The sequence below is a fragment of the Arvicola amphibius genome, chromosome 15, assembly GCF_903992535.2.
Source record: "Arvicola amphibius chromosome 15, mArvAmp1.2, whole genome shotgun sequence".
Lineage (NCBI taxonomy): Eukaryota > Metazoa > Chordata > Mammalia > Rodentia > Cricetidae > Arvicola > Arvicola amphibius.
Window position 1 is genome coordinate 46,533,406 of NC_052061.1, and position 18,365 is coordinate 46,551,770.

General features: G+C 49.8%; 1 protein-coding gene across 2 annotated transcripts in view; it reads right to left on the minus strand.

Annotated features, from left to right (window-relative positions):
- The window catches only part of Emc8 (ER membrane protein complex subunit 8), a 60,328-nt gene that overhangs the window by 30,671 nt on the left and 11,292 nt on the right, over positions 1-18,365 (minus strand). Inside the window, exons 4-5 of one of the 2 annotated variants that reach the window (XM_038312476.1) lie at positions 17,888-17,982; positions 14,255-17,579 (exon numbers count right to left, since the gene is read on the minus strand). The exons of the other annotated variant lie outside the window; for it this stretch is intronic. Of the exons in view, the coding sequence (XP_038168404.1) occupies positions 17,420-17,579; positions 17,888-17,982 (255 nt within the window). The 3' untranslated portion in view covers positions 14,255-17,419. Of the gene's footprint in view, positions 1-14,254; positions 17,580-17,887; positions 17,983-18,365 lie in introns of those variants that run through there. 2 annotated transcript variants of the gene reach the window in all.

The following is an 18,365-nucleotide window of genomic DNA, read 5'->3' on the forward strand; positions in this document are numbered from 1 at the left end:
AGAAAGGAAGGAAGAGAGAAATTCCTTAACCGAATTTGCATTTGGCATTGTCCCTTTGGAAGCATAATTAGGATGTTTTGGGGATATAGAAATAAACTTGTTAAAGGTGTAAATTGGAGAAAATAAGAAAGACCTGAGCCAACGGAGAGCTCTCTGTCCTCAAGAGGCTGAGTCCCCCTGCAGCTGGAAAGACTAAAAGCTAAAGTCATTCTTTTTTTTTTAAGATGTATTTATTATGTATACACTGTTTCTGTCTGCGTGCATGCCTGCAGGCCAGAAGAGAGCATCAGATCTTATTATAGATGGTTGTGAGCCACCAGTGAATGCTGGGAATTGAACTTAGGACCTCTGAAAGAACAGTCAGTGCTCTTAACCTCTGAGCTATCACAAGCACCCTAAAGTTGTCCATTGAAAGTACCCTGTGTCTTCTTCCGGTAATACCTTTGCAATAGCTTGGAATGGAAACAACAGCCACGGTCCATCCAAACTCTGGAGTGCTCTCCCCGTTTGCTCCTATTGCTGTGAGAAAACACAGACCAAAAGCAACCTGGGGAGGAAAGGGTTGATTTCATTTTATAGTTTATAGTCCATCATTGAGGGAAGCCAGGGCAGGAACTCAAGGCAGGAACCTGGAGGCAGAAACTGATGCAGAGGCCTTAGAGGAGTTCTGCCTATTGACTTGTTCTCCAGTTTGCTTTCTTATACCATCCAGGACCACCAGCCTAGGGATGGCACCACCTACAGTGAGCTGAGCCCTCCCCCATCATCAAGAAAATGTCCACTGACATGGCCACAAGTCCAATCTGATGGAAGCAATTCCTCACTTGAGGTTCCCTTTTCCCAGGTGTGTCAAGTTGCTATCCAAGATAAAACCACACAAGTGTATTCAGGCAGCCACAGAGGGAGGACTGGGGTACCAACACTGTCCTGCACACAGACCTCAAAACCCACTGTCCGGTGGGTATGGAGCATGCCTGTGACCCCCACTCTGGGGGCAGAGACAAGATCTCAAGTCCAAAGCCAGCCTGGACTACACAACAAGACTTTGTCTCCAAAAGCAAAGCAGAACAACCCTCCCTGTCTCCCCAAACCCACGGTGCTCAGGAGAAGAAGCCAGACGACGCAACAGGCCACATCGTGTGTCATGTGTGATCTCGCTGACAGGAAGTACCGAGAACAGGCAAATTCCAGAGATGGAAATCGGATTAGTGGTTGCCAGGGCTGCAGGTGGATCCAGGAAGGGCTGACAGAGCTGTCAGCTAACTGAAACTATTGAGTTGTGCACTTCTAATGGGTGGCTTTAATGACCGTACCAACGGCCACCAGAGCCTCCAGCAAGGCTGGCCCATTGGCAAGGAGGAGAAAGAGGGCACAGTGGGTACCCGAGCAGAAGGGTGTGAGAGAGGAAGAGGCCAACAGACAGCAGCTGCCCAGGAGGGGGGTGCAGAGTTGACATGAGGGGAGAGAAAATTGCTGGGACACACAGGGCTCTTAGGCACCCAGCTTACCATGACTTAGGGCCCATGTTTATGAGGAGTCAGGTCTCCAATCCCTAGCCGAAATCTAAAGCCTTTCTTTCTTTCTTTGTAATTTATTTCTTTGTATTGAAGTGAAATCCATTTCCAATAAAACCGTGGGGCCATTGTGTTGGCTCTGCAGGTAAAGGTGTCTGCTACTCACCCAGAAAACATGAGTTTGGTCCCTGGCACCCACACACAGAAGGAGGAAACTGAGTTCCACACATCTTCTGACCTTCACAAGCACACTGTGGCCCATACCCATACAGGCACACACATATATACACAATAAATAAATGTAAAATTAAATCAACAGTTTTAAGGGGAAAAAAGTCCCAGAGTTCAAGGAACAAACCAATGTCTGGGCTGGGCGGTGGTGGCACATGCCTTTAAACCCAGCACTCTGGAGGCAGAGGCAGGCAGATCTCTGCGAGTTCTAGGCCAGCCTGCTCTACAAGAGCTCTATGCCTACAAGAAAATATCAAAGCTCTCCCTGTCCTGGAGTGGAAGGTCCCAAGAGGCTCAGATCAGATTAAGCGTGACTGTCCCTCAGTCACCATAAGGGAGGGGATGCGAGTCTGCTCCATCTCTGTGCAGGTGTGAAGTTGATCTGAAAGCCTCTGCCAGGTTCAACGCTTGCTGGCTTCCACATGCACCTCCCTCTGTGGCCTAAGAGTGAGGGTGTGCTATTCAGCCCCAAGACTGACTGGAAGCATAAGAAACTACAGTTCTAAAATATTGAGAAAAGCCTCAAATACGTGACCAGTTTGTCCAGGATACAGTGTTCCTGCCATCACATCCAGTCCCCAGACACCAGACACCCAGAAACAAACAAATACAATGTTACACATGGCCACACTGAGTTCCAAAAGCCACGAACACTGTAACTTCAAATCAATGCTAAAGGATGTCCTGTAACAAATGGTATTGAATGTGGGATGTGGGTAGGCTCTGTGGAGGAATTTAGGGCTTCCAGATTGGTGGGGTGAGGCCTGCAAAGGGAAGTGACTCTCTGAGAAGCTCACAAGTGGGCCTACGTGGTGATGGGATTCGCCTGCTGGGTGTGGTGGCATCCTGCCGGCTCCTGACTTTGTTCCTGAGCCTCCTGCAGCCCACGGAATCCTTGGTGAGTTAATACACTCACATTGTCCAGGTCAGGATCTGGGAAATCGTGAGCTACTGTGACAAAGATCGGAGCTTTGCCACCTGAGAGGCAGCAGCTTTTGCAGAATTGTCATTCTGCTCATATGCCAAGGTGTCCTTGAAGGACAGCAATGCCATCTTCCACCTGTCCACACCTCCACAGAGAACCAGATGGCAGAAGGCCTTGAAGGTTCCAAGTCCAGGCTAGAGCTCAGCACATCTAAGGAGATCTTCGAGTGGAGTGGGGTGGGGCTGGGTAGACCAGTGCTGTGGACCAGTAAGCTCAGAGCGCAAAGCTACAAACATTGCCAGGCCCTGTGGCCAGGCCTATCACCCAGCTACTCAGGAGTCTGAGGCAAGAGGATGGCAAAGCCAAAAGCCTGTCTAGGCTAAAGAGTGAGTTCAAGGCCAGAGTGAGTTCAACTTAACCAGATTCTATCTCAAAATAGAGAGTGGAGCCCAGCGGCAGTGGCTCACGTGTCTTTAATGCCAGCACTGGGGAGGTAGAGGCAGGTGGATTTCTTTGAGTTTGAGGCCAGCCTGGTCTACAGAGCGAGTGCCAGGACAAACGAGGCTACACTGAGAAACCCTGTCTCGAAAAATCAAAAACAACAAACAAACGAAAACAACAACAACAACAAAAAAAACAAATAAAACAAACAAATGGAAAAAAAACAAAGTGGAAAGAGGCCAGGGATGCAGCTCAGTGGCCCTGGAGGCCCACAGTTCGACAAAGCGCAAACAGACCAGGGCAGATTCCTCCGTGAAATCTTTTCCACTTTAAGACAGGCACGACGAGGGAAGGGGCAGGGGTTCGGTGTCCTCAGACCGGAGCTGCACAAAGTAGCAGACTCTGACCAGGAGCTTGGGCAACTTCGTGTGTCCCCCAACTCAGTGTGTGCATTCATTCCCAGGCTAACTGGGTGCCAGCCCAGGCCCTTGTGAAGTGCTGGCCCGGCAGCTTCAAAGCGACACCATGGTGTATAGACACTACCGCCCCTGGCCTGGGAACTGTGCCCAGGGACAACCGATCACATGCTGGCGTTTTCCTCCCTGAGAACTCAGGCTGATGGCTGCACCCTTCCACAGAGCGACTCTGCCCTGCAGGCTCTGAGCCAGCACACTGGGGATGGTGCCAGGAAGTTTCGGGGTGGGGGTGCGGCAGGGTGAGGGGCAGGGAGTTGTTCCCAGGACAGGAGGCTCTGGTGGCTAATGCTGTAGGGCAGAGGCTCAACCTCCCACCACCCCCTACCCCCCACCCCCCACAGGGCTACTGCACTTGAGACTTCCTGGGTATGGGGGGCAGGAGAAAAGGGGCTCCAACTCTCATTACAAGTCTGAGAACAAAGAGGAAGCTGCCGGGCCTTGGCCACTCTGCACTTCAGGTGTCTGGCACTTGTCTGTCCATCCATCCATTGTCTGTGATACTTTCCTTGAGTCCCTGCTGTGACTGTGAGGCATCAGACTGGTTGGACAAAGGATTAGCAGAGTCTCAGACACCACTTAAGATTTACTAGAAGGAAGCCGGGCGGTGGTGGCGCATGCCTTTAATCCCAGCACTCGGGAGGCAGAGGCAGGCAGATCTCTGTGAGTTCGAGGCCAGCCTGGTCTACAAGAGCTAGTTCCAGGCCAGGCTCTAAAAAAGCTGCAGAGAAACCCTGTCTCGAAAAACCAAAAAAAAAAAAAAAAAAAAAAAAAAAAAAAAAAGATTTACTAGAAGGGGCTGGAGAGATGGCTCAGAGGTTAAGAGCACTGACTGCTCTTCCAGAGGTCCTGAGTTCAATTCCCAGCAACTACATGGTGGCTCACAACCATCTGTAATGAGATCTGGTGCCCTCTTCTGGCCTGCAGGCATACAATGCAGACAGAATACTGAGAATACTGTATACATAATAAATAAATCTAGAAGCTGGGCGATGGTGGTGCATGCCTTTAATCCCAGCACTCAGGAGGCAGATCTCTGAGCCTGATCTACAGAGTGAATTCCAGGATAGCCAGGGCTACTCAGAGAAACCCTGCCTCCAAAAACTAAACCAAACCAAAACAACAACAACAAACAGTAGAGTGGCACGCGCCTGTAATATTAGTACCCAAAAAGTGAAGGCAGGAGGATCAGGGACTCAAGGCCAACTAGGGTCACATGAGACCCTCTCACCCCCCCAAAAAAATTAAAACAAAACACCAACAAACAAAAAAACAATGCTAAAAAGCCTGTGAAATGCACTGGGTCTGAATACACACCCTCACGGAGTCCATCGTTGCTTTAAACATTCCAAGATTGCTCACTCCTCTGTCTCACTGTGCTGTCTGCATCAGCCAGTTGCAGATCCAGGTCTAGTGACAGTCACTGCTTGTAGCTGGCTGTGTAAAACAAGGCTGCCTTGTCACCTGGTGACCGGGCACAGCTTTTGGCTGTGCAACGCTTTGGTGGGCTAATCCTGAGGAATTTCCACACTCTACCCAGCAACTCCCTAAACCAACAGAGCTTGGCCTGTGCACTGGGCAGAGACCTCACGGCTGAAGCTGTGGACCGTGCAGTCCTCTGTTGTTTGCCGGCATCTGGGAAGTTCTGCCCTGGGGATGCAGTGGCTTTGTGTACACACACACACACACACACACACACACACACACACACACAATCATGTCAGAAGACCAGTCGATCAATCAATCAATCAATTAATCAGAAGACTAAAATCTGGGGAGTACTGGGGCTGATATTTAGGTCTCTGTAATTTCCTGTGCTTGGAAGATACTGGTTTTTTGAGACAAAACAAAAACTCTTGTTCTTGGCCTGATCCTGTGTAGCCCAGGCTGGCCTGGTCCTGTGTAGCGCAGGTTGGCCTTATTTGAGGCAATCCTCCTCCCAAGGGCTAGGACTATGGGTGTGTCCTACCACACCTGGTTTATACGATGCTGGAGATGAATGCCAGGGTTTCACGAATGTTTCCAGAACACTCTACCAAGTGAGATACATCCTAGCCCTCTTTTTGTTTTGTTTTTGAAAAAGCCTCACTCTCTGTAGACCAGGCTAGCCTGGAACTCACCACACAACCCAGATTGGTGGCAACCGTCCTGCGTCAGCCTCCTGGAAGCTGAGGAGACAAGTGTGAGCCACCGTGCCCAGCTTGAGGCTTATTCAGTCTACAGGTGCTAACTCACCCTCCACCCCTGGTACCAGGGGCCCTTGGGAGTCAGAGGTGACTGCTCTGGCTGCTGACAGGCCCCCTGGACCTATCTCTTACACAAACAAGCCTATATGGAAGCCCAGAAAGCCACTTCTGACTCTTGGAGGCCACAGACCCAAGGCCGGCCAGCTCATTGAAGGATGCTGATATGGCTCAGCTGGTACTCCCGTCCTCCTGTCTTCCAATCAGAAAGACATTCAGTGAGGCCGGATGCATAGGCTGTCCTGGAAGAGAGTGAGCTCTGCCTATGGAGGCCCCTGGTGCCTCGGCTGGGGAGGAACCCAGGAAACCTCTAAGGTTAGGTTGCTCATCTCCGGGAGCAAAGCGACTGTGGAGCAAATGCCCCCCCCCCCACACTGCCGGCCAGCAGTGAGAAGTGAGTTCTTTCCTCCTTAACTTCAGCCGCAATGGAAGCAGGCAGAGATCACAGCGGGCAAGCGAGGACTGCAGCATGGCAGGCCGCTCTTTCACCGGTGCGGATGGATATCTGTTGTCTTTACCTTGTAATCATCCAACACGGGGCGGCAGAGGCGGCTTAGCAGACAAAGGTGCTCACCATCAAGACTGATGAGTTTGATCCCGGGCCCTCATGGTGGAAGGAGAGAACTGATTCCCGCAAGTTGCCCTCTGACCTCGCCACATGTGCACCATGGCAACACCCCACCACAATAAATAAATGAATGTAAACTGTTTCTGTTAAATAAAATAAGCCAACAACAACACATGGGGTGGCCCCTTTAACGAAGTAAAGATGAGACTTCTCAGCCTTCTGCTGGGAAGAGGTTCCTGAGCTCATGGCACACAAGAACTTAAGAGCTCAGAAGGCTGAAGATGGGTCCTCCCCATGCCTTCTAGGACTATCCCCCTTCTGCCCCTCCTACCTGTTGGCACAGGAGCTCAGTGATGGTCTTTAGCCTCAGGGAACTCCTTCAGGCTGGGGACAGTTGCTTGTTCTTCTGCGGTGGCCATCTGGGCTTGGGCTGCTCCCTGGCTCCCCGTACCTCCTGGCTCATGTGGACTAAATGCCTGGCCTTTGCAGAGAAGGGAAATTATCCCTAAGCCCAGGCCTGGTGTGTGCCCTCTGGCGTCTGAAGCTTTAATCCCCTGGCTTTGGATCCTCATGTCCGGCCTAGGGCTAGAGGGGTGGGCCAGTGGGAGCCCAAGCAGAACATGGGCCAGTGGGGAGGAAAAGGGAGAGCATTGGTGGGTATCTGTCCCAGGAAAGGCAGCTGTGAGCATCTGGCATGACCCTACAAGGGTATCAGACAGCAGTGGAGGTTTTAGGTTTATACACAGCCTGAGGGTACAAGCCAGCAGAGGAAGGAGATGAACTCAGACCCAGTGAGTTCCCTGAGTCTGGCGTGCTGAGCCTCTGAGTCACCACCCTGGATTGCTGAGGAGCCGTGAGTGAGCCCCTTGCTAAGCATGCACCTGCCCCAAGCCACACCCAGGTCTGCTGGCGGCTGCGGCTGTGTGTCTGAGCTGATTGGCTAGGGAATTGCCGGTTCACTTCAGAACACTTCCGAGCCTACGTTAGGCGTGAACTCTGGCTCCACGTGGTGTTGCCCTCCCAGGAATGCCCTTCCCCAGGCCTGTGAGGCTTGATCCACTTGGGAACCACAGGGCTGACTAGGGGACAGGTGAGTGCCAGAACTCATGCTGGGGAGAGAGCATAGAGCCTTCTCTGATTGGCCCCAGGGAAGGGTTGTGGGGCAATAGGACTGACTGGGGAAAGGGAGGCCAGGGGCTGTAGGTGCCCTACTGAGACCAGGTCACCTTCAGCGAGGGCTTCATAGAATCTTGTCCATACACCCACACTGGAACCAGGACACATAGCAGAGCAGCTTGCCACAGAAGCTCCTGAGCCTTGCGAACGTTCGAAGACACCCCTCCTACCTCCTTGGAGCAGGCCTGGAGTCAAAAGTGGCCACGTCCATGTAGGGTGGATGAGGACCCATGCAGTCTGCGGGAGAGAGCTGAGGCCATGGGATCCTGGGCTATTCTCTTTTTTTTTTAAATTTTTTTTTAAGATTTATTTATTTATTTATTTATTATGTATACAACATTCTGCCTCCATGCCAGAAGAGGGCGCCAGATCTCATTACAGATGGTTGTGAGCCACCATGCGGTTGCTGGGAATTGAACTCAGGACCTTTGGAAGAGCAGGCGGTGCTCTTAACCACTGAGCCATCTCTCCAGCCCCTGGGCTATTCTCTTACATGCACGTTAGAAAGGCTTTGGATTTGCAGTATACTGTGGGTCAGACTGAGGTGCCTCTCTGTCCCAACTCTGCTCCCCTAACCCCAAGAGCCTCAGCTATGGGACCATACACCTCTTGAGTGACCCTGGCCAGGTCAGATGTGACCATGACTTGTCCTGGACTCAAGTTTCTGGGTCTCACAAGACTGAGTGGATTGTACAGTCCTAGGGTATGACTGACAGCCAAGCTAGGCCTCTTTCTGAAACAACCATCCCAAACACTTTACATATCTAGATATATCTTTATGTATGTGTGTATGTATGTATGTAGGTATGTGTGTATGTATTACGTATAGTGTTCTGCCTGCATGTCTGCCTACACACCAGAAGAGGGCACCAGATCTCATTACAGGAGGTTGTGAGCCACCATGTGGTTGCCAGGAATTGAACTCAAAAACCTCTGGAAGAAGAGCCAGTGTTCTTAACCTCTGAGCCATCTCTCCAGCCCTCTGCCCTTTTTATTCTCTTTGAGACAGGGTTTCTCTGTGTAGCCTTATATCCCGGAACTTGTTCTGTAGACCAGGCTTACCTAGAACTCAGAGATCCATCTGTCTTTGCGTTCTAAGTGCTGGAATTAAAGGTACATGCCACCACTATCCAGCTCAAATATTCTGTTAAAATGAGGTTTCTGTTTTCTTTTCTTGAAACAAGAGTCTCATCTTGTATTCTAGGCTGCCTGGACCTCACTACATAGCTGAGACTGGTCTTGAACTCATGATAATCCTCCTGTCGCAGACTCCTGAAGCCTGAGATGACAGGAGCTATCACACTCAGTTTAAAGCTTTTTTTAAAAAGCAAACAATGGGGGGAGGGGGTGGCACGCGCCTTTCATCCTAACACTCTGGAGGCAAAAGGGCAGAGGCAGGCAGATCTCTGAGTGCAAGGCCAGCCTGGTACAGAGCACAGAGCGAGTTCTGGGACAACCAGGGCTACACAGAGAAACTTTTTTAAAATTGATTTTTATTGAGCTCTACATTTTTCTCTGCTCCCCTCCCTGCCTCTCCCCTCCCCTGCAACCCTTTCCCAAGGTCCCCATGCTCCCAATTTACTCAGGAGATCTTGTCTTTTTCTACTTCCCATGAAGATTAGATCCATGTCTGCCTCTCTTAGTGTCCTCATTGTTGTCTAGGTTCCACAGGGAAACTCTTGACGCGGAAAAATAAACAAAACAACAACAACAACAAACAAAGGGAAACAAACCATGGAGCTGTCAAAAGTGAAAAGAGCAAGAACTGAGCTAATACCCCACCCTGGTACATCAGCTATGGACCCTGGGAGAAGCGGGCTGCAGAAAGGGCATGGGCTTCTCTCCTGAGATGTGCCTTGGTGTTTAGAATTGTGTGGTCACACATCTGGGGAGTGCCTAACTCCACTGTCCCTCTTCACTGAGACAGGTGCAGGTGGTTGTCCCCGGGCACAGGTTAGGCCTCCGAGGACTGTCCAGCTTCTTGCATGGTGGCCTATCTGGGATGGTGGGTAGCCATTTCTGCCAGTGTGTGGACCTTGACCTTGATCTCGGTTCCTCCTCTCAGTTCTCTGGGGAGGGTATTTGCCTCGGTTGGTGGAGATGGCAGTCTCTGACTGGTGAGTTCAGTGTGCCACCATCAGTGTGGTTCTTCCTGCCTGGGAGAGGGTGATGGGGCCATGAATCCTGTGAGAGAAATTGGCTGATGGTAGCCAAATGGCCAGCTCAGTTCTCAGCCTTCGTGAGGCAGCAACAAACTCGGTTGAACTGTCTGGGGATGTAAGGTCTTGTTCCAGTTGCTGGCCCTTGGGCAAAAGAAACAGTATATCAGACAGTGCCATGTTCAGCAATGGACCCTTGCTCTCCCACCCAAATCAATCCCAGGAGAGACGAGGCATTAGGCTTGTGTTGGATGAACAGTCTTCTCTCTCTAGGATCTTGTTAGAGATAAATATAAAAGGCTAGATAGGGATGATGGGCAGGGAGCTGAGCAGGGACGCTGGGCAGGAGGCTAAGTAGGGATGCTGGACAGGAGGTTGGGCAGGGATGCTGAATAGGAAGCTGGGAAGGAAGGTGGACAGGGAAACTCTGTGTAGATGTTAGACAGGATGCTGAGGAGGACATCAATTAGGGTGCTGAGCAGAGTAGGACGTAGATAAACTTGGTAGGTACTGGGGAAGAGGGAAGGGTGAGCTCCTAGCCCCAGGGGTGCTCCTTCTCTCGGTTCGAGGCCCAATGATGGGGAAAATCTGTATGTTATCAGGACAATTCTCTCTTGGTTCTCTGGGAATATCTTTCCCTTCCTAGGTGTTTTTTTTTTTTTTTTTTTTTTTTTTTTTTTTTTTATGGTGCTTGTGTGGCCATAGCCCACACTCACTAGATGTGGACTAGTGGGACCCTGGGTACTCTGGGTTACTCATATTAACACAAAATATGTTGGCCGAGATGCTGGCTTCTGGTCCACTCACTACCTCTGACCACCCTCCAACAGTGGCCCCAGGGGAAGGAGAGCAGGAAGCAGTGGTAGCTGAAGGCAGGAAGGGCTTCTGGCTTCCTTTCAACCCTCCTGCTCCCAACTCTGAAGGAGTGGGCATTCCCTGCAGTCTGGGGTGGGCAGGTGTGAACCCTGTCTAGACTCTTCTCTGCTGGGGTTTCCCTCTGCTCTGAGCCTCCAGAGTACCGCCTCCACCCTTACCCCCAGCCTGTCTATTTACATACAGTTCTTCACATGTTGCTGTAGAAGGGTCCCTGTTCACCCTTTCTTCTGCCTGCCCTGTTTTCCCAAATGGTGATCCCAGGAAGGCTTCGGCAATAGAATGTGGGAGTGAAGATACAGTGCAGTGAGAGAGTCTTGTCTGGCATGTGCGAGGCCCTGGGTTTAAACCCCATCATGGAAACAAAAACACCAGAGGCTATTAGTCCAGATCAGACACTGCAAAGGGAGGTCTGAGAGCTGAGCTTGGAGCACTGAAGCAGTCCAGAGGCAAGGCAGCTATCAGCAGGGCTCCTGGCCATCAGCAGGGCTTCTGTGCAGCTTCTACAGCTTTCTGGGATGCTAGGATGGGACATGAGGGTCTTGGGAAGCAGGTGTGGAGGGATGCTCTCAGTGACCTGAAGTTTTGAACTCTCCCACCCACTCACTCACTCCTCAGGTGCCCTAAAATGCACACAGCTCCTTTCTCCACTTCTGGGGCTAGTGGCCCTTTGGTCACATGAACACGCCTAGTGGGCCTGCATTAGCAGGTGCGCCAGCTCATGATGACAGTACACTGTGACTGTCACTGTACACTGTGTGCATGTGTGTGTAACTCACAAATGAGTGGGTGCCCTGCAGAGGCCAGAAAACGGTGTTGGATTCCTGGAGCTGGAGTTCCAGACATTGTGAGCCACCCGACATGAGTGCTGGGAACCTATCTCAGGTCGTGTTCTTAACTGCTCACCCAACTCTCCAGCCACTCCACGTTAGTTTTTGGGACAGGGTCTCTTCACTGACTCGGAGCTCTGACTCAGTTAAACTGGTGCTGGTGTCACAGTTACTTGTGGCTCTGTTTGGCTTTTCTTCCTTCCTTCCTCTTTTCTTTTTTTAAAATTTATTTATTATGTATATAGTGTTCTGGGCACCAGATCTCATTATAGATGGGTGTGAGCCACCATGTGGTTGCTGGGAATTGAACTCAGGACCTCCGGAACAGCAGTCAGTTCTCTTAACCTCTGAGCCATCTCTCCAGCACCCCCCCCCCTTTTTTTTTGTTGAGACAGGGCTTCATCTTTAGCTTTGGAGCCTGTCCTGGAACTAGCTCTTGTAGACCAGGCTGGCCTCGAACTCACCGAGATCCACCTGCCTCTGCCTCCCGAGTGCTGGGATTAAAGGTGTGCACCACCACTGCCCGCCCTGTCTGGCTTTTCACGTGGTGCTGGGATTAGAGTTCCGGTCCTCATGGCTGCACAGCACTTTACCTTCTAGGCTATTCTCCAGCCCTGCTTTTCTGAATGTCAGCCTAACTGTCCTTTTTATGAACAAGTTTCTTAATTTTAATGTAGTACAATCGATCACCCCTGTATGCATCCTGTTTAAAAATCCATGCCAAGTTTGAGGTCATAATCCCTAGGTACCTACAAGTAGTACTTTTCCCCTTTGTGGTTTTTTGTAATTGAGTCCACGTTGGCCTCAAATTCACTATGTTGCAAGGCTAACTTCAACCTCACAATACTCCTTTCTCTTCCTCCCAAGTGTTAGGTATGGACCACCACACCTGGCTTAGAAGCTGTATTCTTTACTTTGATATTTAGATTAAAAAAATACCTCAGTCATGGCTGCACATCAGGTGATAGCCAGGCATGCCTGTATTTGGGAAGTAGAGGCAGGAGGGCTGAGTGGTTCTGCACTACACAGGAGACAATGAACCAAACAAAACCAACTGTGGCTCTGTTGGCTGCAAATGCTGGCTTTCGGCCCCAGTCTCCTTGGGTTTCCATCCCCTGGGCTGGAGCAGAGACTATTACCTACTACACCCCTCTTTCCCTGCAGGGGCCCAAACAGGCAGGCACCTTGCTCTCCACCTCTGGGCCCACAAGGCTGCTGCAGCTCTGACCCCTCTTAAGTTATTAGTGAAGGGGATGGCAGAAGAGTACCTGTCTGTTCCTCATTTCCTGTTGGCTCTGTAATAAAGGGTACTCGGACTGGGCCAGGGCTGGAAGGGAACCGAGTGCGGAGAGAGGGTTTTCTGCAGTACAGGGCATTGAACCTGAGTCTCACACATGCCAAGCCAGCACTGAGCTACTGTCTGTATCTGGTAGAGGCACGGCCAGCTCAAACCCTGTCCTCCACCCATCACTTACTGTTGTGCAAACCCAAGAAGTCATTTTGGCAGGCTCAACAGGCTTTGGTGTCCCCGTCTGTAGATGGAGACAAGACCAACACTAGCGGAAGGGGCAGCTGATACAAACAGTGGGACCATGTGAAAGTTGTGCCAGCTTTTGAATATTTTATCCTCTTACCCTTTCAGTACTGACTGCTGTCTATGGCCAGGTGGTGCCTTGGATGCATCTGACAGTGACACACTCTAGATGTTAGAACACTTAGCAGCTAAAAGCTTTCTCAGCATCACCTAAATACATTCCAGCGTGAGCATATTCTCTCCACTGGGCATGGCCCTGTAGGTGGAGGTTATCAAAGGGGTATGGGCAGTAAAATACTCAGGGCCACAGAGTCATGTGTCAAATGGGATTCACCTATCCAGAGCACTACAGGGCTGTTGGCACTATCTGCCAGGCTCATCACCCAAAGAGTCAAAGCCTGCTGAAAGTCCAGGGAGTATTCAAGAATGCATCCAATTCACAAATACCCAGTTCCTCCCGGCCCCACCAGGGATAGGTGACAGAGAACCTGGAGGTGTGGTTGAGCCTGAGGTTGAACGGTTGGCTCCCCACTCCTAGTTCCTCCTGATGGGTGGGGGCTTTGCCTATGATGTCACACATATTTGGAAGTCTAATTCATTAGACTTATGAAGGTATCTGGAATTTTTGCAGCCGGCACTCAACACAGCGTGCTATTCCACTTTGCAACAGTGTGAGCCAATGCTCACCTCCAGTATGGGTCCAGTCTCAGCTGTGTTGGTGTTGCCCTGGGCAACAGAGACGCCGATCGATCCCTGGATCCCTGGCCATCTACCACTGCTCCGGATCTGATTCCAGAGCGAGCACTTCTGATTGCAGCCTTTCAGGAACCTGCAAGGAGCTGCTAGGCTTTGGGGATGGAGGCTTACAGAAACAGCTCTGAAGGAGTGACAGCGGTCCCGCTGAGGATATTACAGGCACACGAGAAGCTGCAAGCCAATTTGAAGAGGGTGAAGTATCGACAGGGCTGGGGATTCAGCTCACGGGGTAGAAAGCTCAATGAGCATGTTATGAGGCCCCAGGTTCAATCTCTAGCGCCAATTATGCACAGCGCGCGCGCGCGCACACACACACACACCCCCCTTCCATGCTCTCATCTGTGAGCTGACAGGGCAGCAAACACTCCACTAAGCTTTCTGCCAAAGCTGAGATACAGATTCTGCCCAGAGCGGGCGTTTCAGAAAGGCAAACAACAGAAGTAAGGCACGAAGTGGAAAATATCATACAGAAGTTTCTCCAGACATCAGAAAATAAGCTCCTAGAATAAATGATGCCAATTACACAAAGGCTTTAAAAATAACATTTATTTACCAGTTATGTGTACGTGTGGAGGTCAGAGGACAACCTATCTGAGGACAACGTGTGGGTCCCAGGCACAGAACACAGACTGCCAGGCTTGAAGGGTGGTGCATTTATCTGCTGAGCCATTTTGCTGGCCTTACAATCTTCCCCAGGATTTCCAAACTGCTTTCTATTGCACAGACACTGGACACACATCGTGTAGGCAAACACTCCCACACCCCTAAATTAGCAGTCAGCTTTTCCTCAGCAGCATAGTTTCCAACGAGGCTGTTGTCTGTTTTCCCATTGTCTGTTTAGCATCCTTTAGTATTATTTCCTGTTTTTTTTTTTTTTTTTGAGTCTTCATTCTAGATTCAGGTTGTCTTGGAATTCACAATATAGACCAGGCTGGCCTCAGCTTGTGGCAGTTTTCTCAGCTTGAGTGTCAGGATTAAGGGTGTATGCCACCATGCCTGGATAGTATCCTTAACTTTTTTTATTTTGGAGACAGGGTCTCTCTACATAGCCCTGGCTGTCTTGGATCTCACTCTGTAGACCAGGCTGGCCTTAAACTCACATAGATCCACCAGCCTTTGCTTTCCCAGTGCTGGTAATAAAGGTTTGTTCCACCACTGTCTGCCAGTATCTTTAATCCTTAAAGGCAATTGTAGAAGTGAAAAATTCCTTTAAGACCCAGGAGGTAGAGGTCAGCCTGGTCTACACAGGATGCACAATGAAACCCTGTCTCAGAAAAACCAACAAAATTAAGGGGAAAACTCATTAAAAAAAATTTAAACTGATACAGGCCTACCTTTTCATCATTGCCTTACGGTAAGACCTTCAAAATCCTTTCTAGTTTTCTGGAATGTTTAAGAAAATTTTATATTGAGTTTTTACTATACGTGTTAATGGTGTCCTAGCTTAGTTTCCATTGCTGTGCTACAACTGACCAAAGCAACTTGGGGATAAACAAGAACAGAAAGAAGGGTTATGGTTTAATAGTGCTGTTTGTATGTCAAGTTGACAAGGGACAACTGTCTGCTTGTGATGGTTATTCTTGGTCATCAACTTGATTACATCTGGAATTAATTGAACCCCAAGCTGCTGGGTACATCTGTGAGAATTTTCCTTGATTTATCATTTAAGGTAGCAAGATCTCCCTTAAATCTGGGCCACACCTTCTGGTGGCAGCCTATATAAAGACCATGGAAGGAAGCTGTTGTTGTTGCCTGCTTACTCTTGCCCACACTGGCAAGTTCATTCTTTCAATGGCATTAGAGCCTACTTCTTTGTGATTTCAGTGTATACTTAAGACCAGCTGAGACATCCAGTCTTGGGGACTGAACACTGGATTCTTGAATTATCCACTGGTTGCCAGATATTGTTGGAATAGTTGAATCATTACTTGTGACTCCAATAAATCCCATTTTACATAAATATATATTATTTATAGAGTAAGAAACACTCCCATCAAAAATTCTAGAGAACCCTGACAAATACACTGCAGGTCAGTTTTGTCAACTGATGTAGTCTAGTCACCACCTTCCTCAATTAAAGAATTGCTACTATTAGATTGTAGGCAAGTCTGTAGGTTATTTTCTTGATTAATGATTGACATAGAAGGGCCCACTGAGTGGTGTTACTCTCAAGCATATGGTCCTGAATCATGTAAGAAAGCAGGCTGAACAAACCTCACAGAGAATGAGCCTAGTAAGTTCCTCCATGGCTTCTGCTTCAGCTCCTGCCTCTCAGGTTCCTGTTCTTTGATGTGCGAGTTATATAGAACCGTTTGCCAGCCACAGCTTTAAGGGAGTTGTCCCTGAAAACAACGTACACAGGTGACCTGCTGCACTCAGATTTTGTTTTGTTGGCCTGAAACTCATTACGAAGAATTGGACTCAAACTTGTGATCCTCCCCTTCTGTGCTAGGACAAGGCATGGGCACCATACCTGGCTTGGACAGAAGAACAGTGAGCTACTCCCAACTCCGGCTCTAGCACAAAAACTCCCATCTCAAAAATAAGCGAGGCAGGGGTTGGAGGGGGGTGGAAGGGGAGAGCACATGCCGACGCTGTCCTGGGATAGAGGAGCCTGCAAAACCCTCTGTATGAGGGTGAGGACTGGTGTCTCACATCTTCCTTAGTTCAGAAACTGACAAGGTCAGTTTGAAAGGTTAAGGAGAGCAGGGAGGGGTGCTGATCTCAGTAACTGAGAAGAAAAGGCAGAGGGATCACTGCACGTTCAAGGCCAGGCTCCTCCGTGTCAATAAGGACAGCAAAGGTATATTCTCAGTCAACTGAAACTAAACACTTCCCCCAGCCAACAAACAAAATCAAGAGCAAAACAAAACAGTAAAAGGCAAGAGATGCCAGAATGAGGGGGAGAATGCTGTCAACAAACCCTTGCCACCAGCCTCATGAAGCCTAAGGAAAGGCACTATTTCTCCGTGTAAAACGGTCCAAAGGACAACACACAATGCACCAAGTCTTCTTACTATTTCCTAAGATGGTAAGAACACTTGGTCAAACAATCCAAGCTAACAAGCACATTGCTTGGGACATCCCGGAGACACCAAACACTAGGGTTTTTTTTTCCTTTTTGTATGTTTGTTTTTTGTTTATTTTAAATACAAAGCAGGTCTCACTCTGAAGACCCAGAGCAGCCGAGTCAGGTTTTGGGAATGTTCATGGGCTCAGCTTCCTCTCCTCATGGGATCTATGTTCTCATTACCAACGTGCTGTGTTCATTGTACAGCGAGGCTTCTCAGGCAGCGGTGCTGGCTCTTTCCCCTGTGCAGCCCACAGCTCCTAGTCTTGACACCAACTTGGCTGATCAGATGATGCTCCAACAGTCCACGAGGAGGCCTGACGACTTACACACTCACCAGAGTAAAGACTGAAATGCACCCTTTCTAGATTATAAAAGGCTAGAACTGTTTAATGGGAACACCCCGGGACAAGCAGAAAGAGCTCTGATGGGCAGGACCAGGCAGCACAGAACAAAGAACCCAAAAGCCTAGGCGGCCTACACCTCTCCACAACTCTGCCCTGAAGGATGCCGATCGGACTCCCCTTCCAAGGCACACACCACAGACTTAGTCCACTATTACTCGAAATTTAAAAATAGGTTTTTCTCTTCTCTGTAGTGCAGTGTCCAGTTGTGGTGGCCCTCATCTAGCACAGGTGCAGAACTGCTTTGTTGATCTCAGGGTTTGTCCAGTCGTTCCGAATGTCATCCAGGTGGTTATCAAAATCCACGAGTGTTTCATAGGAGCGGCCGTCCAGGAGCGATGCCAAGATCCTCTGTGCCTCCGGCCAATCCTCACAGTAGTCGCTGCAGGGCAGACAGCAGAGTCAGCCTCATACCCACCCCAAGACCACACAGGCTGCTAAGGACAGAGCAGCTGCTGGGAAACAGATAAGGATGGACCCGAGACACTTGTTAATGGACAGGTCCCCTCCAAACAGGGCACTGAAGAACCTAGATGGACATGGCTGAAGAATCCACGTCATCAGAAATCAAACCAAACACAGGAGGAGTATGGTGCCATGGGTCCATGTGGAGACCAGCAAGTACCACCCAGACCCTGTGTTCCATAGAAGCCCTACAGCCTAGGCCCTGCAGGCGGATACTGCACTCACTGGTGTGGGTCTCTGCATCGCCACCTGTTCTCATGGTGCTCGTAGACATGGATTGTAGGTGCTGCGCAGTCCATCGTGAACTTGGCATTGTCCACCTGAGAAGATAAGGTCACGACAAGCATGAGGATGGGGCTGAGAAGAGCAATGCCTTCCTGGGCTCCTATGCAAGCAGCACCAACAGCACAGACAGGCTCACACCAAGGGAACTCTGTGTTGCAGAGTGAGTGTGAGGCACTTCCTCACCTTTCCAACAACCAGACCCCTCCCCTCCCCCCAGCAGGGTTTCTCTGTGTAATAGCCCTAGCTGTCCTGGAACTAGCTCTTGTACACCAGGCTGGCCTCGAACTCACAGAGATCCACCTGCCTCCTGAGTGCTGAGATTAAAGGCGTGCACCACTACCACCCAGTCCTCACTCTTAAGACTACATAGGCTATTCTCCGACTCCCTAGGATACACTGGCTTTTCCCAGTGGTCCCT